Source organism: Aotus nancymaae, unplaced genomic scaffold, assembly GCF_030222135.1.
Source record: "Aotus nancymaae isolate 86718 unplaced genomic scaffold, 86718_ANA_hifiasm-v0.15.2.pri h1tg000059l, whole genome shotgun sequence".
NCBI classification, from domain to species: domain Eukaryota; kingdom Metazoa; phylum Chordata; class Mammalia; order Primates; family Aotidae; genus Aotus; species Aotus nancymaae.
This window is the reverse complement of record NW_026988473.1, coordinates 67736482-67760032: the sequence shown is the minus strand read 5'-3', so window position 1 is coordinate 67760032 and position 23551 is coordinate 67736482. Positions and strand designations below refer to the sequence as shown.

The window sequence follows — 23551 nt, the reverse complement described above, 5'->3', positions numbered from 1 at the left end:
AGAAATTTATTTTCTCACAATTCTGGAGACTAGAAAGTCCAAGGTTCCAACCGATTAGGTTCCTGGTGAGGGCTCTCTTACTGACCTGCAGGCGGCCACCTTCTCACTATATCCTCACATGGCCTTTCCTAGGTATTTGTGCAGAGAGAGAGATCTCTCTCTTTCTCTTGTAAGTCCACCTCTTATAGGGTCCAGTCCTAACGGATTACGGCCCCATCTTTAACTCATTTAACCTTAATTATCACCTATAGAGCCTATCCTCAAATACAGTCACAGATGGGTTAGGGCTTCAATATATGAATTTGTGAGGGGTCCACAATTTAGACCATGGGCAAAAATGGAGAAGAGACAGCAGATTTATGAGTAAGAGATCTCAAAGTACATGGACAATGTATCTGTTTTGTTGATCTTTTCAAAACAGAAATCTAAATTTTCATTGATTTTCTTAAGGACACATGGCATAGAGATTATCTTTTGTTCTTCCAATATAATGTGTCTCCCATTAGGGAGAGCAACTGCTATTTATGGACTGCTGGAGAGGTGGGATTTACATAACAAAAGAAACAACATCCTGGCTTACTGAATGTATATCCATGGTCCTTTGTGCAACCAGTATCGACACAGCACCTGACTTCCAAGAATTTATAGTCTGAGTTCTGCTACATGTGTAAATGGATCTCATCCTTTCCTTCCCTTAGACAGAGTTATAGCTATTTCATTTGCCATCTTCCCACATGCATCAGGAGTCCTAGGCAGTAATTGACATTGACACACAGCCAGTCTTTCTGAACCATGGAGTTACATGATAACCTAAAGCAAAATTAAGGCAATTATAAACAGCAAAGTATTTGGGACTATGTTAATAAAACTGCCTTATGTCCATTTACTGTTGTATGCCAAAATCTATGGGATAATAATCGAATATTGAAAATTAATCATAGGTAGCTCTCAAGTAAGATTAGCATATCTATCTAATCATATGTCTACCCTTGTAAAACAGCCTCTAATCTATGTCTGCAATGACCCATTATCTCCAACAGTTTTGTGAGAAGTGTCTGGGGAGGATCAGCCTATATAATCTCAACAGAAAATTAATTTTTATGACCTCTGCAAGTTTTAGAGGTTGAACCTCCATATTTTGTCTTCATTGTACCTACTTCCCTTGGCTTTAGAGAGCTTGTGTTTAATCCCAGTGGTTTAATTTCATAGTTGCCAATGACCGTTTTGTAAAATAAGCTTTGTGTTAGATAAGAGCTTTGTAATAATCTTGATAGCTAACATTGACCTGGCATTTGCTAAGTTCCATGTTCTTTTATAAAGGGTGTTTTTTTTTGTAATGTAATATATTTCTCATAGCAGCACATTTTATATAAGCAAAAAGTAACTGAGGTGTAGACAGGTTTACTGACTTGTCCATGGTCATATATTTAATAATGGACAGAACTGGGTTTCAAATTGAGGCAGTCTGGCTAGGACCACTCATCAACACCAAGCTATACTGCCTGTTGTGCAAGGTGTGTTCATTAGTTTCCTTGAATTTGTCAGTCAGCTCTTTCCTTTCTTCCTTTATTTGTCATTGTCATTTATTAATTACTTTTTTAATAAGTCCATGCTGCCCACCTACTGTGTCCCAGGCAGTAGCCACCATTCAGGAAGGAACTCTGTCATGAGAAAACAGGATGGGCAAAAAATACAAAATACACCATTAATGATGTTAGTCAAAATTAAAGAGTTTTGGGCTGCTTTACCACCTGAAGCCACTACTAATTTCCTTCTCAAGAAAGTCTGATTTGTTTGTTTGTTTGTTTGTTTGTTTGCTTGTTTGTTTTCAATGTAAAAATTTGTTCTTACGCTCTTCTATCTTCTGGATGAGAAAGGTTGTTATTTGGATATAAGACCTGAACAACTTCTCTCTGGAATATAAACTTTATTGCTTGAAATGTTGTCTTGAGAATAGAATAAATTGTGATAACCATATTATACATAATGCTAAGTTGAAAAATGAAGAGGACAGTTTCATTCTCAAGTAATGACTGTCTTAGCTAGTTGCTGGTTTGACCTTTGATTCATGGTTCCATAAAAGTTTGGTTGTAGGCGGCTCTCCTGGTATCTCTTCATCTGCTGCTATTGTACAATCATGGTAGATGCTATGTGCTTACTTCTTGAAGTTCTGTTTAAATTTTTTGTTTTATTTCCAAATTCTTTAAAAAAAAAAACTTCAAAGATGGCTGATCACTAGCAGCTCGGGCTCGTAGCTCCCAGTGAAAGTGCAGAGAACGAGAGGATGCCACACTTTCAGATGAATTTTTGTTGCTCACGGACCAAGAGATTCCCAGCGGAGAAGCCCCACAGGTCACCAGGGCGACTCTTGTGGCCCCTGCAGCGGTTTTGCTGGTGCCTCAGCACGGCAGTTCTTGGTGCAGAGTCCAGAGATTCCGGGGCAGAAAAGCACCATCAATCTTAACACCGCTGTTTTGGCCGGTGCAGTGGATTGCTCAGATTTCAGCACTGGGAATCAACAAGTTGGACGTCCGCTCAGAGACCTAGTTAGAAAGTCGGTAATTACAAAGACGACAGACGGATAAATATATAATGAAGGGAAGAAATCAGCCTAAAAAGGCAGAGAATACTCAAAATCAGAATGCCTCTCCCTCTACAGGGGATCGCAGTTCCTCATCAGCAATGGAACAAGGCTTAATGGAGAACGAGTGTGTTCCATTATCAGAAGCAGGTTTCAAAAGGTGGGTGATAAGAAACTTCTGTGAATTAAAAGAACTTGTTCTAACCCAATGCAAAGAAACTAAGAACCTTGAAAAAAAGGTTTGACGAAATACTAACAAGAATGGACAGTTTAGAGAGGAATATAAGTGAATTGATGGAGCTGAAAAACACAACACGAGAACTTCGTGAAGTATGCACAAGTTTAAACAGTCAAATTGATCAAGCAGAAGAAAGGATATCAGATGTCGAGGACCAGCTTAGTGAAATGAAACGAGAAGACAAGATTGGAGAAAAAAGGATAAAAAGGAATGAGCAAAGTCTCCAGGAAATATGGGACTATGTGAAAAGACCTAATTTACGTTTGATAGGTGTACCTGAATGTGACGAAGAGAATGAATCCAAGTTGGAAAATACTCTTCAGGATATCATTTAGGAAAACTTTCCCAACCTAGCAAGGCAGGGTAATATTCAACTCCAGGTAATACAGAGAACACCACAAAGATTCAAGAAGACCAACCCCAAGGCACATAATCACCAGATTTATTAGGGTTGAAATGAAGGAGAAAATACTAAGGGCAGCCAGAGAGAAAGGTCAAGTTACCCACAAAGGGAAACCTATCAGACTTACAGCAGATCTCTCAGCAGAAACCCTACAAGCCAGAAAAGAGTGGGGACCAATATTTAACATCCTTAAAGAAAAGAACTTTCAACCCAGAATTTCCTATCCAGCCAAACTAAGCTTTATGAGCGAAGGAAAAATTAAATCTTTTGTGAACAAACAAGTACTTAGAGACTTCACCACCACCAGGCCTGCTTTACAAGAGCTTCTGAAAGAAGCACTATACATATAAAGGAACAACCAATATCAGCCTTTCCAAAAACATATCAAAAAGCAAAGAGCATCAACACAATGAAAAATTTACACCAACTAAAGGGCAAAAAAGCCAGCTAGCATCAAATGCCAGTATTAAACTCATATATATTCAAATTGGATAAAAAGCCAAAACCCATCGGTATGCTGCATCCAGACCCATCTCACATGCAACGATACACAAAGACTCAAAACAAAGAGAAGGAGGGAGATTTACCAACCAAACAGAGAGTAAAAATAAACAAATAAATAAAAAGCAGGAGTTGCAATTCTCGCCTCTGATAAAATAGACTTTAAAGCAACAAAGATCAAAAGAGGCAAAGAAGGACATTACATAATGGCAAAAGGATCAATGTAACAAGAAGAGCTAAGGATTCTATAGATCAATGAGACAGAAAATTAACAAGGACATCCAGGACTTGAACTCAGACCCAGAACAAGTAAACTTAATAAACATTTATAGAACTCTCCACTTCAAATACACAAAACATACATTACCACTTCACACCTATTCCAAAAGTGACTACATAATTAGAAGTAAATAACTCCTCAGTAATCGCATAGCATTTCATAGGTTTAAATGAAATATTGGTTGGCTGCTTGTTTGTTATTTTCTTCCCTTATTCCTTCCTGTTTACATCAAGTGTAATTATTGGTATAAAAGAGGTTTTCAATAACCATTACTAAACTGCATTCTAGCCTGGGCAAGAAAGCAATACTCCCATTCTCTCTCTCTCTCTTTCTCTTCCTTTTTCTTCCTCTTGTTCATTCTTTTATTCTTTCTTTCTTCCTTTAAAAAAAAAAATCGTCTAAATAATTCTGTCAAAGGATTTTCCAGGCACTGCACTATTTCATTACCATTTTCTTGATATTTATTGTAGATATAATGATTTCAAAAATAACTGTGACATAATCCTTAACTGTTTTGAGTTTTAAAGCATAGTTTTAAAAAAAAAAGAATCTTCGATAGTAATAGGTCTCTCCTTTCTTATGTAAGGAAAACATAATTAGTGCTTCCAAGACAACTGCCAAGTTGAATCTGGAAACGAAAGAAAATGATTCATTTATAATAATCTGCAGGCAAAATCACCCTCAAAAAGAGAATAAAGACAAAAAATCACTGAAGCCACCCTAAAAGACCAATTATCTTGCCTCAACCCAAAAATATTTATTAATGCTCTCCTTCTGTCATTCCTTTACACCTCCTCTTCCCTTTACTACCCTACATTCATATTCTTTGTATCTTCCCCCTCTTCTACTCCCCTCCCACAGAGGAAGTACAAATGATTTAGATTCTATGGTGTACCAGCTGTACCACACTCTGCATATTTTTCTCTAGATATGCTATTCTTTCTAAAGCAATTTGCACCACTTCCTTCTCTCACTTCTTAGAAAAAAAAAAAAATCCACCCTATATTATTCACTCAGAGTTCTGTAAGTAAGTAAACTGGTCTAAAATAAAACTCCATTAATTTCTTTAGTCTTCCATGGTTGAATACTCACAATTCAGGAAGTCTCCTAGCAACTGCCCTCTACTGAGAGCACAGGCATTTTTTAAAGAGTTAGTAATAGCAATAACTCTTTTAGTTTCTCAAGTAAAATAGCTATAATGTTGGGCACCACCTGAATCATGCCATCTATAATGGGTTCTTTTTTTCCCTGAAGAATTTCTTATATCTCAGAAAACTTAATATATTTGTCTTAAAGGTCATCTTATATCAACTCTTGCTTGGTACATCAGAAAAGCAGGCATGTGAAGCAGTCCCTCACCTCTCATAGAACCCCTTTAAGAGTGGATAATGCCTCCTGAAAGCTATTTATTAGGTAATAAGTATCATTAAATGTTTTCCTTAAAACTCTGTTAAACTATACTTCCCTATAAATGTCACCCTTTGTTCATTGCTCTGTCGCTTGAAAACAAAGAGGCGAAGACTAATTCCTCTTCCATGTATATTTGAAAGAGCTGTCTTTTCACTTCTCACTGTTTAGAATGTTTTAGACCTTTTCTCTCTCTTCCAGTAAATTTTATCACACATTCATTCATCTTCTGTAAATAGATTACACTTATTACAAAACTTCTTTAGGTTCCTTACAATCTTATTTCCCACTTTAAAAATTCCACGTAATAGTATAATACCTGGCCTTTGCAAATATTCTTCTTAAAGAAATAATTATGCTGTCTGTCACCTTTGCAATAAGCCTCTTGGTGTTTTAAATGAGATGACTGTAATGTTAGACCACTCTGATGTTTAATGGGTCACCCAAATACATGGTATATGTTCTTTTTACCAAAATATGGTTTTTTTTTTTTGAGACAGAGTTTCACTCTTGTTGCCCAGGCTGGAGTGCAATGGCATGATCTTGGCTCACTGCAACCTCCGTCTCCCAGGTTTAAGCAATTCTCCTGTCTCAGTCTCCTGAGTAGCTAGGATTACAGGCATGTGCTACCACGCCCAGCTAATTTTGTATTTTTAGTAGAGACAGAGTTTCTCCATGTTGGTCAGGTTGGTCTCAAACTCAGGTGACCTGCCCACCTCAGCCTTCCAAAGTGCTGGGATTACAGTCATGAGCCACTGCACCCGGCCCAAAATAACTTTTTTTTAAATTTCCTTTGCTGCTTAGAATTTATTGTTCACTAGAATTTTGTTTTGTTTTTTAAATGGTAAAGTGGCAGTGACCTCAGATTTTGTGGATTGTACCAGTGGTTTAGTGTCATAGTCTCAGATGACATAGATTGTCTTAGCCTTGAATTTTAGAGGTGGTAACCATGGAATACTATGCAGCCATAAAAAAGGATGAGTTCATGTCCTTTGCACGGACATGAATGAAACTGGAAACCATCATTCTCAGCAAACTGACACAAGAATAGCAAATCAAACACCCATGTTCTTACTCATAAGTGGATGTTAAACAATGAGAACACCCAGACACAGGGAGGTGAACATCGCGCACCAGAGCCTGGGGGCTGGGGGGACTAAGGGAGGAATAGCAGGGGGTGGGGGAATTGGGGAGGCATAGCATTAGGAGAAATACCTAGTGTAGATGATGGGGCGATGGATGCAGCAAACCACCACCATGGCACGTACATTCCTATGTAACAAACCTGCACAATCTGCACATGTACCCCCGAACTTAAAGTATAATAAATAAATTTTTTAAAAAAAGAAAGGAGGTCAGGCATGGTGGCTTATGCCTATGGTCCCAGCAGTTTGGGGTCCAGTGGTGGGAGGATTGCTTAAGCCCAGGAATTCAAGACCCTGGGCAACATAGTGAGACCCTGTCTCTACCAAAAAAAAAAAAAAAAATTTTTTTTTTTAGATGGAGTTTCATTCTTGTTGCTCAGGCTGGAGTGCAGTGGCACAATCTCAGCACAATGCAACCTCTACCTCCTGGATTCAGGCAATTCTCAGCATCCCGAGAAAAAAAAAAAGAATTTAACAACATAACAAATTTTTTAATTCTTTCATATATTTTCACATATTGGCTTTCATTAAGCCCTTCCAAGGTGATACATACAGCCAAATATCTTACAAAAATGTTAACTTCCTCCTCCTTTTCTATATAAACTACAAATGTTGAATCCAGGATAATTTGATTGTCTTCTCTGCAGGGATAGCATTAGTTATTAGTTGTCAAAGCTCCTTGCCACATTGCAATTTAAGGTTTAAAATCTTAATCTCTTCTTTCTGTAACCCCTGCTCAACATTTGAAGAAAAAATTGTCGGTGAGAGATCTTTTATATCATTTACAGAGAATTAGTCCATGTGTTTTCTTTCCCAAGAGGGAAGTAGTAAGTGACAGGAAAAGTAACAGACACATTGAAGTCAAGTGGAAAGACACTGAACTCAGATGAGAAAGATGGATTTCAGTCACAGGCACCGAGCACTCATTCTACCTCATCTGTCTTGGGCAAGTCGTATCCATCTTTGGTCTTCTATTTTGGCCTCAATACCATGGTAGCGTTATATTAGATTGGTATTTATTTCCCAAAGTTTGCTTTAAAATATTGTTCTCTTTTCTGTGTCACATGAATACAATCTGTGACCAAATAAGTTTGAGAAATTCTGCAACTTGTATTTCGGCCCCCTTGTAGATTCTCAATAAATTTTAGCATATTAAAAATTCTGTAAAGTCCTGCCATCAAGTAAGTGTTTTGATTTTGATTTACAAGACGGTTTTATCATGGAATCTTTTTCTTAGATACTCATAAAACACCTAAAACTTGTGTTTAATGGAATATACTCAGGATGTGCTATGTGTGAGCATCTCTAATTTTTATTTGAAAATGAATATCCTATACATCAACTACATTTAGGAAATAAGAGTAGAAATATGGCAAGTTTCTGAATGAGTATTAGTTGTGATGACTGAAATTATTATTATTTTTGGTAGATTGACAAAATTGCCTGATTTCATCCAAGTATCAATAAGAAAACCAAACGGAAGACAGTCCAAATATGTAGAAATTATCTGAATAATGAATGAGATGTTAAAGCACATTCATTGGTTATATCAATCATACCGACCTTAGATCTTTTAGAACCGAGACCTGTAACTCTCTGGGCATGTCTCTTTCCTAGTAACAACACGTTGCTATCACCTTGAAAAGATCTTTTGCCTGCACCTCCTCATTTATTCTTAACCCCAACCTTTGAGAGGTAGTTAGGACAGTCATTACTGCTTTTTTTCAGAAGGGAAAGTTAGAACTAAGAGATGACAAAGGAATATCCAATATTGCATAACTAGTAACTTGTGCAATTAGGTTCAGCCATAGATTTTGATGTCCTAAAGTCAAATTCCTTTTGCTCGTTTTGTCGACATCTCTGATTCTCAATTTTGGTTACGTATTTGAATCTCAAGGTAGGCTCTTGAACATTATGAACACCCAGTCGTCGTCAGTCAACCCTGATTAATCAAATCAGAATTTCTGGGGTAGGGATCATGCTTCATTTTATTTTATTTTTTAAGTTTTCCAAATGATTTTAATTTGCAGCCAGTTTCAAAACCACCAACCTACCTTGATGTAACCACATCCTAGCCCATTCTGCTGCTACCACTGCTTCTCCTAAGGACAGCTTTGTTGGTAGTGCTCATTGTATCAAGCCAGTAGAGTATAATTTAGCAGTTTCCTGCCATGGGCTAAAAAAAATTTAGAACAGTTCACTCTCAAAACTGTCCCCTGAGGTTAGAGTCGCGTCTGAAACAACAGGATAAAACGTGGACAACTGTTTCTTGAACTTTTTTCTAATTTATCTCAAATGTAATAAGTTATAATATAATATAATTGCAATGACATATTTTAATTAAGGATTAAAACCTTTTATTACATTCATTTTTATTTTGCTTATACTCAATGTAATAGCCCTCTTCATAGAACTTGCTCTGTAAGTATCATATGTTGCTGTCATTTAAAAATTACCATAATAGCACACTCTATCAGTAAAACACAAAATGTTGCCACTAATATATTTCTCTACTCTAAATTACAGATATATCACTATGCTAATATTCACATTTTAAAACATGCAAAAATAGAAATATAAATATCAATGTGATTAATATTAATATAAATGCAAATGTTTTCCTCTTGTACTCAGTGGATTGCCATAGGGTTCATATCATCCTGTCCATTTTGGTGACCTCTGCTAGAGAAGAAATTTGAGTAAATCAAAATAATCAGTCTTGGTTGCTCTTTCTCTTTATATGGAGTAGAAGGTTAAGAAATGAATTAATGATTAACGGAGGAAGAATAAAATCACAGTGATGGAGCTTCGGCTGTGTACCTTATAAACTGACATGATCTGGTGCTAACATTCTTTACCACCTTTTCATTCTTATATCCTGTGCCTGGCGCAGAGCGAGTATCCAATAAATGTGTGTTGTTGCTTGAGTGACCTTCGTTCTTACTCCTTTTCTCTCTGACTCAGCACAAATGTAAAATAGAATGCAACACAAATGGTTTTCTTTCTATAAAATAGGGAATTTTGATTGCTTTTCCTTTGGTATTCTGCAATCATTTTTAAACAACTTACTTAGCTTACTATTTCAACGTTTATTAAGTGCCAACTGTTTATATTGCATCAGCTAGAGGTATAGAGATGAATATGATCTAATCAGTTGCCTTTGAGAAGGTCATAATTGGAGATGGGAAGAGCCACTGTAGGAATAAGTATTCCACAATGTAGTGGGTGATAATTTCCACAGAAAGAGCCATGAACAGCAGCAGGATCAACAAAGCATGATGCCTGATTATGAATGTTTGATTTTTATTTGTATACTACTTTATATCATAGAGTCTTTTCAACTTCGTGATTTCATTCTTTTCTCATAAACACAAATCAAGAGATAAATAAGTATAATTTCTATTTTACATGTAAGAAAATGAATTCTTACTAAATATATTAACTAACTTATATTCATGAAACTGGGAATTAAAACCAGATCTGATCTGATTCTACGTTCAAAATTACTCTCACTGTATCAAGTGGCTTTCGTCTCTAGAAACAGCAAGGTTTAACATATGACTATTATTTCTAAGAAACTTAAGTCTACTCACTGGACTAGAGAAATTAACTTCCTTTATTCCTATTCTGATTTTCATTACTCATGAGATGCTGCTATGTGTGTCTCATAATGAGACCACTGTACTTAGCTTTTGTTCTCTCTTGAAGTTTTTGTTCTTGTATGTATAGAGTTAATTTTGCTATAACTATAACATACATATTTATTTCTGAAAAGATGAAAAACAAGAAAATATTTATTATCCAGAGATAACCATTACTAATATGCCTTTTATTTATTAATAGTTGTTTTTTGAATAACTTTTATTATAATAGTCAATTTCAGAGGACTATGGAGATTTTAATCCTTGGTTCAGGCATATTTATTTATTTTCATAGCATTGGCATTACTACATTGGATTGGTCTGCTTTTTAATTTATCTTGCAACCTAATGATCAGCCACTTTGTTTCTTTCAACAAGTTAACTTTAGAATTTTCTTACCAATGCCTCTAGAGTTCCACATTTCCTTGTACCATGTCTTAGGTAACCTTAACGTCTGTAATCACTTCCCAGTTCATCCCACCATACTGATATTCCTGCAAGAACACGGAAAGGTCAGTATCTTGCCGTCTCTCCATTGCCCATTCCTCTTTATTACCATCTTCTCATGCCCCACACCGCCCACCTTTTATTATTACATTTATGTTTGCTTCCACGTGTTTGAATTCCCGCAAAACTTGCCATGTCTCCTTGCAAGTCTCCTGGTACCTCTTTCTTCAGCTGGTTTGCCTCCCTTTGTCTGCATCATGTTCAAATTCAGCGCTCCCTCTTCTGTTTGAGAGAATGAGTCATCTCACCTCCAGCCTCTCTTTCTTGGCCTCAGTCCTCTTTCGTATTGCAAACACACAACCAGGCTGCACATATGTCCCCCTCTGTGTGGTGCACCCCACAGAGAGCACTTCAGTCAAACTCACATGATTTTTTTCCTTGAAACCAGGCCAGTTGTTCAGTGTTCACCATTATAGGCGGATACTTGATGCAAATGGAAAAAAAAAAGAATAAAATAGACAATGACAAACAATGACAAGAGCAACTAGCCAATCAGTGTAATGTCCCTTCTCACTGCATACAATCAGCTCCAGCTGTAGGCCCTTTTATCTTGAGAGTTCATAGGATAATGCACACACATAATTAACCCAAACAAACTCACTTTTTGTGAAAAACATTTTGAAGACTTCAGCACAAAAGAGCACTTTTTGGTCCAAATCCGGTATTATTCTGAATTTTTAAAAAGACCACACAGAAGCTTCATCAGCAGTACCCTAATTAAACTCATCAGTTCACAGATGTTTTACAAGAAAATGATCAGCAAAAATTTTCACCAAGAAATCCTGTTTACTAGAAGATAAATGGATGATGACAATAGTATTAGTGATAAGAGTTACTACAAAGAACTGTATTGTGCCTGTCACTTTATATAGGCCAACAGATTTAGATCAATAGTCTTTCGAAGCAGTAACTGTTGTCATTCCTATTTTACAGATGTCAAAACTAAGACTTACAAGGTTAAACAAGTCTCCCCAAATCACACAGCTAGGGAGCACCTGGGTCCAAGTCTCAAGTCACATGCGTGACTCAAAAGCATGTGTTTTTAATGACTACGTTCTGTTGCCAACATCATAATACCACCTGTTCTGTGACTAAAATCTGTAAATTTTTCAATACTTCAGTCACCAAATAGAAACTGAGTGAACTACCACTATTTTAAAGTACTATTACTACTCTCCCCAATACCTTCTTTCCCCATTTCTCACCCATACCTTTCCCTCAACTTCTGTTTTCTGGTCTAAAAATTTTCCTAGTGATCTGAAGACTCTGTTATCTAAGTCACTCTATTAAATTGATGTTGAATTTAATATTTTCTGGATCATTTCACTGCCCACCTTAAAAATGGCAAAAGGTGCAATTTAATAAGCACTGACCACATTTCTCTTTCACTGATAATCTAATAAGCTGTGTACTCTCTGTACTCTGGGGAAAGAAACAATAAGCCCTTATCAGAAACAGAGCCATGGTGTCACTTATAATCTAATCCATTTAGTTTCTAGCCTTTGGTTTTTATTTTTAATTATTATTGGCTTGTCATTCTCCCTGTGTTATGCCACCAGATGCTATTTTTCTTCTGTTTTTTCAGTATAGATGTTTCTTCAGGCCCTAGTCACAGAATTCAAAGCTGCCTTAGGCAATCTTTTTTTTTTTTAGAGAAAACACCCACTTTCATATACATTTTAAACCTCAGAGCATCACATGTAAATATTCATTATCAGCGTGTTGCAGTGGCTCATGCCTATAATCCCAGCACTTCGGGAGGCTGAGGTGGGAGCATCACCTGAGGTCAAGACCTCTAAACCAGTCTGGCCAATATGGTGAAACCCTGTCTCTATTAAAAATACAAAATTAGCTGGGCATGGTGGTACATACCTATAATCCTAGCTACTCAGGAGGCTGAGGCAGGAAAATTGCTTGAACCCGGGTGGAGGAGGTGGCAGTGAGCAAAGATAGTGCCATTGCACTCCAGCCTGGGCAACAAGAGCAAAACTCTGTCTCAAAAAAAAAAAACAAAAAGGAAACAGAAATTCATTTTCTAGGCACAGGAAGTGGTAACTGCCCTAAAATAAGTGACTGATCAAAGTGTATAAGAAGGTTTTGAAGAGACGGTTAGTTATATTAAGCAGCTTTCCATTTTACTTATTTATTTTTTGACTGGCCAGTGTGTTAGGATGATGCGATATACTGTTACCACTGAACTAAGCAGGAAATGTAATGTTTCCTCAAACTTTTATAATACTTTGGAATTTATTCTGCTTTTATATGTAAACTTGGAAGTATACCATGTTCTAAAGGGAGAAAGAGCAGGTGATATAAGCCATAGCTTTTAATGAATCAACATACAAATATAATCTTATTTTCATCTCTTAAAGAGGCTTGTGATCCAACTGATGGCTTTGACAGTTGGAGGCAGTGTGACTTCTTTGTTGCAAGTTAACCTCTTTAAACGTCAGTTTTTCTCATCTGTAAAATTTGCCTTATTATTAGTAACTACCTCCTGGAGCTATTCCGATGATAAGTTGTATGATTCATGTCAAAATATATGACATAGTACTCCTAAAATATGTAACATGCAAGTGTTAAATAAATGTTGGTTCTTATTATCATTTTGTTATTTCTCTATTATTAAGGGCTGCCATTATCAACTATGTTATCCATATCTGAAGTTCCTCTACATCCTCCCTCTCTGCATGAGTCTATTCTTCTATCCATTCATTCCACCAACAATTGTGTATTATAATGTGGGTTTCATAAATGTAGGGACCTTGTCTGTCTGGAAGAAGTAGTATAGCTGAGTGGTTATCAGTATGGTTTCTGGAGCCAAGTTGTCTAGCTTTGAATTCTGCCTCTGCCACTTACCAGATCAATGATTTTGGGCAAGTTTCTTAACCTCTTGGAGACATGCTTTTCTCATCTGTAAAATAATTATAATACCTACTTCATAAGTTGTTGTCAAGGTTTGATAGTTTTAATATATGTGAAATACTTTAAAATAGTGCCTGGTATGTAACATGAGCTATATAAGTGTTTGCTACAATTATAGATTATCATTTTTATTTTTTATTATATGTCTAATATCTGGCACAGAGTCCAGCACATAACAGGTATGTTGTAAACATTTGATCAGTGAATAAACAAATGCCAGACACTGAAAATGAAAAAAAGAAGAGAACGTTTCTTATCTAGAAGAGAAATGTGAGAGGTACTGGAGAAGCTTACAACTTAATGGAGAACTTACAGCCAGCATTCAGACATGTCAGTCAGGTTCAGTTCTCCCCAGTTCCACGTTCCCTAACCCGGGCTACACCACCAAGGACTAACTAGCACATGGAACTTATACAGCAACATGGAACAAAATAATAAAGATTACGAATAGTAGTGCTGCAGAGTATAGTATAGCTAAACTGCTAATTAGATAGTATGGATAATATGTACTATAGGGGTACAATCCAATACTTTTGGCACATTTATTTTAATTCTACATCATGTCAGCAGAAAGTAATGAAACAATTATGTTATGAAAGAAATAGTAGCCAAATAAATCCAGACATATATGGTCAACTAATTTTTGACAAAGAAAATAAGAGAGCATAATGAAGAAAGGTTAGTCTCTTCAATGAATGATACTGGGAAAACGGAATCTCCACATGCAAAAGAATGAAATTGGACTCTAATTTGGCTATGCACAAAAATCAGCTCAATTTGGCTAAAACACCTAAATGTAAAACCTACAGCAACCATAAAATTCCTAGAAATGAACATAGGAGAAAAGCTTCCTTGACCTTGGCATTGGCAATGTTGTTTTGGGTATCACATTAAAAGCTGAGGCCACAAAAGCAAAAATAAATAGGACTACATTAAACTCAAAGTCTTCTGCAAAGCAGAAGAAACAATTAACCAAATGAAACAAATTGGGAAAAAATTGCAAACCATATATCTAATGATGAGACAATAACCCAAATTTATAAAGAACTGAAACAACTGAATAGTAGAAAAAGAATTAACAGAATTTTAAAAATAGACAAAGGACATGAATAGATATTTCTCTAAAGAAGATGCGAAAATGTCCAGCAGGTATACGAAAAGGTGCTTAATATCACTAATCATCAAGGCAATGCAAATGTAAACTGCCATGAGATATCACTTTACAGCTGCTAGGATAGCTATTATAAAAAAGATGAGGCCGGGTGCGGTGGCTCAAGCCTGTAATCCCAGCACTTTGGGAGGCCAAGGCGGGTGGATCACGAGGTCAAGAGATCGAGACCATCCTGGTCAACATGGTGAAACCCCGTCTCTACTAATACAAAAAAATTAGCCGGGCATGGTGGCGCGTGCCTGTAATCCCAGCTACTCAGGAGGCTGAGGCAGGAGAATTGCCTGAACCCAGGAGGCGGAGGTTGCGGTGAGCCGAGATCGCGCCATTGCACTCCAGCCTGGGTAACAAGAGCGAAACTCCGTCTCAAAAAAAAAAAAAGATGAAAGATAGCAAATGTTGGCGAGGATGTGAAGAAAAGGGAGCACTTGTGCACTATTGAGTGGGATGTAGACCGGTATCGCCATTATGGAAAGCAGTATGCAGGCTTCTAAATAAATTAGAAATAGATTTACCATGTGATCCAGCAATCTCTCATCTTGTTATACACCCAAAGAAGATGAAATCACCAGCTCATAAAGATATCTGCACTCCCATGTTCAATGCAGCATTATTTACAATAGCCAAGAGAAGGCAACAGCCTACAGGTCTGTAAGTGGATGAAAGGATAAAGAAAATGTGTTATATATACACAATGAGATATTCAGCCTTAGAAACTAGATTCTGTCATTTATCACAACACATGAATAGACCTGGAGGACATTATGCTAAATGAAGCAGGCCAGAATAGAAGGAACAATATTGCATGATCTCACTTATATGTGGAATCTTTAAAAAACAATCAAATATACAGAGATAGAGGATGAAACAGTGGTTATGGCGGGAGGTGGGAAATGGGGAGATACAGGTGAGAGGATAAAAAGTGGCAGATATGTAGGATGGACAAGTCTAGAGGTCTTATGTGCAACATAAAGACTATAGTTCATAAAATTGTTTTATATTAGAAATTTTGTTAAATAAGTAGATTTAGCTGTTCTTGTCACACACAAAAGTAACTGTGATGATGGATATGTTAATTTGCTTCACTATAGTAACCATTTTATTATCTGTATGTGTGACATAACATCATGCTGTGAACCTGAAATATGCACAATGAAATTTATTTTTTTTAAATAGTAGCCAGATAAGGATAACCTAGGTATTTGAAACACTTCCCAAACAAATGTTTATTCTAATTTCCTCAAAGTCAAAGTCTTTTTAGAGAGATTATCTTAAAATCATTTCAGACAAGCGCTGCAGAGATGCACAGTAATGCCACTGGCATGAAGTCAGAATTACGTTCGCATCACAGGCTCTTCAGTGTAATAAAGAAGCATTTCTGTTAAAGCAACGACAATAGAGCGCCCTTGAACTTGCTCATCTGAAAAGACCTGTGTTCCAAATAGACGCATATTCAATGACATTTTGATGAGAACAATTTTAAAGTGGAAAAAATCAAGGTTTGGTGAAGCTATAGGGAAATGTGGGCTCTCATATAGTGCTGGTATGAGGGTAAACCAGTTCGTCTTTCCAGAGGGAGAGGCACTTTCAGAGTAGGTATCAAAAGCCCTGATAATATTTGTATAGTTTGGTCCAGTAGTCCCACTTGTATTGATAAATCTATATTTTAGAAATTATCAGAGTTGTGCACAAATATAGAAAAAGGTTTATTGCAATATTATTTATAGTTGTGAAAAATTAGAGGCAAACTAATCATGCCCTAGTAAGAAACTGTTTAGATCATTATGCTGTAGTCATGCAACATAATGCTCTGCAGAAAACAAACGTCATGCTGTTAAAGCACATTGCTGCTGCTACAAACAACTAATCACTCTAGGTTTCAAAAGCAGCCTCCAAAACAATGTGTATAATAAACTCAAAATTGTTTAAAGAAATATACCTAAGTAGGGAGATGGTGAATGATTTTTATTTTCTTTTTTTAAGTTTTCTTCCATGAATATGTATTACTTTTGTATCACAGAAACTATAGCACAACAAAAAAGGCATTTGACTCCTTGTTTTCCTTGCCACAAATACTATTCTGAATTCCATTATGGTTTATCACTTCCTGATTTAAAAACCGGCAGAAGCAACCTTGTTTTATAGCATCAGTGATTGTACTTATCTGCTTTGACTAATACAATTAATTCATCTGTTCTGTCAAAGTATGATACAGATACTAGAGAGTAATTATCACAATTTATAATTCCAGGAATCTTCTTGCTTAAATATTTTTCTTCAGTTGCATAAATTTAACTCTAATATTGATTTTTCCCCCCTTTTCAGGTAAACAACTACAGTTTAGAAGAAGTAACACATGAAGAGGCAGTAGCAATATTGAAGAACACATCAGAGGTAGTTTATTTAAAAGTTGGCAAACCCACTACCATTTATATGACTGATCCTTATGGTCCACCTGATATTACTCACTGTAAGTACCAGTGTCATCTTCAGATAGCATGCCAGACTTGCAGAACTGGAATTCCATAAAACTATTGACAAAGTGTTCTGCTTGTACCTTCCCTCTTGGTTAGCTTCTGGAAATACTTCAGAGGGAGTATCCTAAACTCCACTCCTATTTTGCCTTGCAGGCCCTGACCTAGTGTTTTGAAGGTGGGATATCCTAATGAGTTGGCAGGCCCACCATTATGAACAGGCTTAATATTCAGGATAGTATGATTAGAGTAGTGTATGCACGACACATTTTAAAAGGCTATTTCTCGAGCTCCTAAAGCATGATCACTCTCATGCCATCATATTCTTTCTTCCTACTTCAGATCTCTGTAGTAGCAGATTAGAAAAGAGAGACTGGCAAAATAGACCAGAGGTGGCTCTGTGCTTCTTCCTGAAAAGGGGGATCTTGCACTTGAATAGTGAAATCATGATCCTCAATCACCATTGTCACAGCTTTTACTTTTCTTGAATTTGTTATATTGGCAAGAAAGCTGGAGAAAATTATCAGTCACTATGGCAATAGAGGTGAGCTGGAAGTGGGGGCTTCTGGGGCAACAACTAACGACTAACGAGACACTATGCTGGGGTCTTCAAAAAGTCCACTGTTGCATAAGTCTCATGTGTTCTTCTCTTCTTTTTTTTTTTGAGACGGAGTTTCGCTCTTGTTACCCAGGCTGGAGTGCAATGGCGCCATCTCGGCTCACCGCAACCTCCGCCTCCTGGGTTCAGGCAATTCTCCTGCCTCAGCCTCCTGAGTAGCTGGGATTACAGGCACGTGCCACCATGCCCAGCTAATTTTTTGTATTTTTTAGTAGAGACGGGGTTTCACCATGTTGACCAGGATGGTCTCAATCTCTTGACTTCGTGATCCACCTGCCTCGGCCTCCCAAAGTGCTGGGATTACAGACTTGAACCACCACACCCAGCCTCTGTTCTCCTCTTCTTAATAGGTCAACAGGAATCGTATCCAAGTTTCTGTCCTTAAAGACTAGATTTAGAAGCAATTTACTTTGTTATGTAAATGTAAGGGACAGTTGTGTCAACAGTAGTAAGGTTGCTCATTCTGAAATGTTGAGAGTCTGTTTGTGAGACAGGAACTTGGAACATCTGCAGTGCCAGCCATTAGTTAGTACTATGGTCTCAAACAAACTGTTTAACTTTTCTCAGATTTACATGTTTCTTTTGAGAGAAATGTAAGTGTTGAATAATTTTGTTTTCTGCCCATTGCATTAGCTATTCTTAATGATGATTCTAAAACAACTTACCTCCAAAATATGTATGTTTTCAAGCTGGCAGTAAATGGAGATCAGCTTTACCTAAGAATATGAAAGAGTTTTAAGTGTCAGGGTTTTTCAAACTGGAAGTATGTAGCAAAATCAGCTTTGATAGTCTGTGAGCCACTTCATGCAGGGCATATAAGGTCAATGTCAAAGAGAGAAAAGGGAGAAAACCAAACTATCTAATCAACCTAAGAAATATGTATTGAGTAATTTCAGTGTGTGCAAGACACATTGTAAGGTAATATGTGGGATGCAGAGAAGATAGAATCATGGACTTCAAAGACTGTTCTTGGGAGGAAGGCTAATGCAGAGATATAAATAGAAGCAATATTAATATTTGGCATAATAAGAGGTATGTATATGCCATGGGAGAGGTAAAAATAAATGTTATTTGAGAACTCAAAGAAAAGAGATACCTTATCTTTATTTGGAACATCAGAAAAATCTTTATGCATAGGATGGCATTTCAACTGCATCTTCAGAATGAGATTTCAATGTCTGAGATGGGGTAGGTAGGAGACACAAATTACAGGTAGATGGTACAGTGGAAGGTACAGATGTCAGGAAGCACAGACTGAGGACGATAGGATATGTGTTGGGAGGGATATTAAAATTGATTGTTTTTGCAAGAATGGCAAAGGGGAGAGTTTATACTGTATTAAATACATAACGACAATGGAGAACATTTAGGTAAGAGAATAATGTGGTCATGCCGAATTTCAGGAGGTTTTACCTCATCTCAATAAATAAAATGGATTTGAGGAGAGAGAAAGGAGTAAGACACCCAGTTAGGAGGGTTTTCAGACACCTAAAAGGGAGATAGATACCTTAGGAAGGAGGAATGAAAAAGAAAGGCCAGAGTTCTTGGCCTTTGTGGGATGGGGATAGAGTGTATTTTGGGAGAAAGTCTCATAAGAGAACCTGCTCATTAGGAGGCTTTTGCTCTGAATAATTGGATATTCATTATGTGAAAAGAATGTGAGCTCTGCAATTAGAAAGCTAAGATTTTATTTCAATAGAAAATTAATCATTGTTCTGAAAATATGTATGCTGGATCTCTTTTCCAGTTCTTCTCTCCACCTAATTACACTAACTGGCATTACAGACTTAACAATTATTAAGTCTTTCCCATCCTAAAGATTACCACGTGCTTGTATATAGTAAATGCAAACAAACAGCAACCCCCTCCTTGGAGGACAAGAAAATCCTTGGCATGCAGCAAAGCCTTTCTGTTTTTAATACATTTTCTGAAGTACAGCATGACACACTGAATCATCCACATAACAGGTTTCTTTTCTCTTTTTCCTCCTCCTCTTAGCTTATTCTCCACCAATGGAAAACCATCTACTCTCTGGCAACAATGGCACTTTAGAATATAAAACCTCCCTGCCACCCATCTCTCCAGGAAGGTACTCACCAATTCCAAAGCACATGCTTGTTGACGACGACTACACCAGGTCAGATATGCCTGTTGGTTAATTGGATTCCCTCTCGTTACCAGAAATAAATCACATTTGCCTAACATGTCAGGTGGTATGTTGGATACTAACTAAAGCTTCTGAGTCCCTTATTGTAAGTTTTTTAAACTTATTGTAGTTTTGCCTCAAGTGCATTGTAAATGTGTCATTGTCCTCTGATAGGGACCAAAGTCACAAATTCTTTGTGAATAAGTAGTAAGATATACTTGTACATCACTTTGCTGCTTATTAAGACTCTATATCTGAGCTCATTTAAGCTCTAGAGCCATACTATAAGATAGGTATTATTATTGAGAAGAGAGTGCTGAGGTTCAAAAGGAAGGAAGTAGCATGCCAATATTATATATTTGGTTAGTGGAATTCAGGACAGAAACTCTGTCTTTTGGCTTGAAATTCCATATTTTTCCCATCAATAGTTATCCATAATTCAATGGAAGTTGAGAGTTAGTGAACCTTCAATAGTTCAATAACTATAAGTGAAAAGGAACGGAGTGAAGTTAACTTCTAATGGTTCGAATTTAATACAGCCTATTAATTCCAAAGGGTCACAGGGTGGGATTCTAGGACAGAGCACAGAACCACATTGCTAATCCTACAAGTAAAGCCAAATTTAGCCAGCACTCCTCTGAAAAAGTCAGGACAGACAGCTTTCAGAGAAGACCAAGATAATTTACTTAAATGGTCATTAGGAAGGATTCAATAAAGTTTGGATGATGAATAAGTTAATGAACGAATGAGTAAATGAATAATGAGGAATTTAGATTTAAAACCTTTTTATTTTTCACTGGTCATTACATTTGGCAAAGGAATACAAAGATGATCAAGGAACAAAAATTTCCCCCAAACTCCCTTCAGGGTGGCCTGTCCTGGGGTACCCAAGGTGACAACATGGCATAAGCCTTATACCTTCTCCACTTTCTTACAAACATATACAAATGTATTCTCAAGTACACTTGGGATGTGACATTATTTCCACAAAATAAGTTTATATTTTACACGTTGTTCTGCAACTTAATTTTCTCCATGAACAATACTTTTATCAAAAATGAGATTATATGTGCATATGTGTGCTTAATTTCTGTATGTGTTTGTGTGTAAAGAATGACAGAGATGGATTGTTTTGGTTTTATACCCTGCCTGTCTAACTGAAGTCATTTGTCAGCCTTTCAAAAAGGAAAAGACTTCCTGCTAGTTAGCCTTCCTCACTGATATATGTGCATGCTTTGATCTTTCCATTCTTTGGTATATCTTTTTAAATGATTAAGCATTTTCCATTTATTTTGCGATATCAGGTTTGCCGAAGTAGCTCTTCGTATCTTTAGCCAAGGAATGGAATGTTTGGATGCTGAAAATGTGCATCTGTGGTGTAAATCAAATACAAGCTTCTTCCTATGCTGAAATGTCTGATCTCTATGCTCTTAATTAAAATGAGGACTGCAGCAAAGATAATCCTCGTTGCTCTCTAAGGAATTCTGTAAATACAGGCACCTCTATCCACCAGAGTGATGATCTCTTTGCTCTCATCCTATTACTAATATTTGATATGATTTTAATTCAAAAATGCCATTTTATGTTACTAGGCCCAATAGCGAATTAACATTTATTTAAGCCTCTTCATAATCCAGACCCTGTGCTAGCTGTTTTACATACACTATCCATTTAATCCTCCCAAAAACACAGAAAAGGGCTTTCATCTCCATTTTAGAGATGTGGAAATTGAAGTTCATAGAGGTTACGGAACTTGTTTCTGGTCACATAGTTTTTATTAATAAGTAGAAAAACTGAGTGCCCTGACAGCTTTAAAATCATAGCTAAGAGAAAGCATTTTAATTTTCTGATTTTAAAAATGAAAACCAAGTCATATAAAACTAGGTTCTTCATAGAAATATGTGGCTAGAAAGGGACCTCAGAGTTTTGATGAGCTCTAAAAACAACCTACCTCTACCATAGTTGAAACCTACTTCTACCACTGGCTAACTGTGTGACCCTGGGCAAGTCATTTAACCTCTGCAAGCTTCTGCTTTCTCATCTGTACAAGGGAATAGAAGGTGAGTCTATCTCAATAGGTTGTTGTAATGATTAAATAAACTAATGAATGCAAAGAACTTAGAACCGTGCCTGGCACATTATACGTACCCAATGAATGTTATCTATTTACAGTAACTATACTTACTATAATCTTAATCCACTTCAGATGTCACATGAAATATTTTTATAGTACACATAAGATATGCCTCAATATCTTACATCCTGCCCCTGCCTCCTCTCCTGTTCCTCTAGAGGACAGTCTCACTAATATTTCTGCATAAAATCAGAATGGTTGGTGCCTGGCAAACTGTTAAAGTGAATTATCAGTTCACATGTATAAACATACACATACACACGCCTCCACCACTCTCTTGCCACTGCAGGTGTTCTCTCATAGGTGTTTTATGCTGTAGGCATTACCATGGGGCTCAGAGGTATTTGCTCAGAGGCAGATTCACTTCCTTATTCATAAATATTAATTGAATACTTCCTATAGAACATTGGGCGCTACATTAGAAATGCACAATTGAATAAGAAATAGCATCTAAGAACTATCAAACTGGGGCAAAAATACATGTAAGCCAATCGATTCCCCAATGCCTGTTCCCTAATTTATGTAGACTCCCTCTATGAAGTTTTCCACAAAGCCTAATTGATTTTTTTTTTAATCTTGAGATTATATATTTTGGCATCAAAATACCCTTTCTTTTGTAAAAGAATAGTGGCAATTATTTACTATGTTTTTACTTAAAAGAGAAAAATTGGCAACTTTTTGTTAGTCTTCATTTATTGAATGTTAAATATCTATAAAATTCAAAAGTCTGAGAGTTACTAAGACGCAAACAAGCAAAAATAGGGTCAGTTCTCTAAAGTGACCTCATTGAGCCCCAGCAGAATCCCCTAGCACCACAAGAGACATTTAGGAAATATTGCTAAATGAATATGAGTTTTACGTGAATGCCGTGGGAACAACCTATGGCATCAAAAAAAAGTTTTAAAGAGGAAATGACTCTAGTTAGCCCTTGAAAGCTGCGTAGACATTGGTCAGAGAGTCAAGAGATGAAGAAGGGCGTTTGTGGTAGGGGGATAGATTGTGCAGAGTCACAGAAAAATATGAACTAGCATAAAATAAAAAGAAAAATTAGAGCTTGAAATACAAGACTCACAAAGGAAAATGGTACCTACCTTTATATCATCTTCATATTCCTATTCCTTCTCTCCTATGCAACCTAGCTGTAAGAGTAACAATACATAGAGCAATAAAAACAAAAGGATCATTACCATGCACTATTAACACGGAGTGCTATAATATACATTATTGGTCCTCTATTATTTATATGATATTCCTATTCTTGATTTTTACAGATTAAAAAAATCCTCAGAGAGGTTAAGTAATTGCTTCATAGGATACAGCAATCAAACAGAATCAAAATTTGAATTCAGGTCTGTCTGTCTTCAAAGGTCCCATCCCTGCAT

At 36.7% G+C, this 23551-nt stretch overlaps 1 protein-coding gene and 1 long non-coding RNA gene across 31 annotated transcripts in view; one reads left to right on the top strand and one right to left on the bottom strand.

The window, feature by feature from the left end:
- DLG2 (discs large MAGUK scaffold protein 2) overlaps positions 1-23551 on the top strand; it is a 2157409-nt gene that overhangs the window by 1648165 nt on the left and 485693 nt on the right. For all 29 annotated transcript variants that reach the window (XM_064365356.1, XM_012469540.2, XM_012469543.2 and 26 more), the window contains 2 exons: positions 17122-17266; positions 19888-20026. In XM_064365356.1, coding sequence (XP_064221426.1) covers positions 17122-17266; positions 19888-20026 — 284 coding nt within the window. The remainder of the gene's footprint in view (positions 1-17121; positions 17267-19887; positions 20027-23551) is intronic.
- Positions 1746-23311, bottom strand: LOC105728957 (uncharacterized). Of its 2 annotated transcripts, none has more exons than XR_002478745.2 (6): positions 23261-23311; positions 18555-18605; positions 15312-15445; positions 10793-11126; positions 10596-10690; positions 1746-2543 (listed from the first exon to the last, which is right to left on the bottom strand). It is a non-coding gene; the product is annotated as an uncharacterized LOC105728957 (long non-coding RNA). The 2 variants fall into 2 exon arrangements; XR_010338377.1 differs by having other exon boundaries at positions 10836-11126.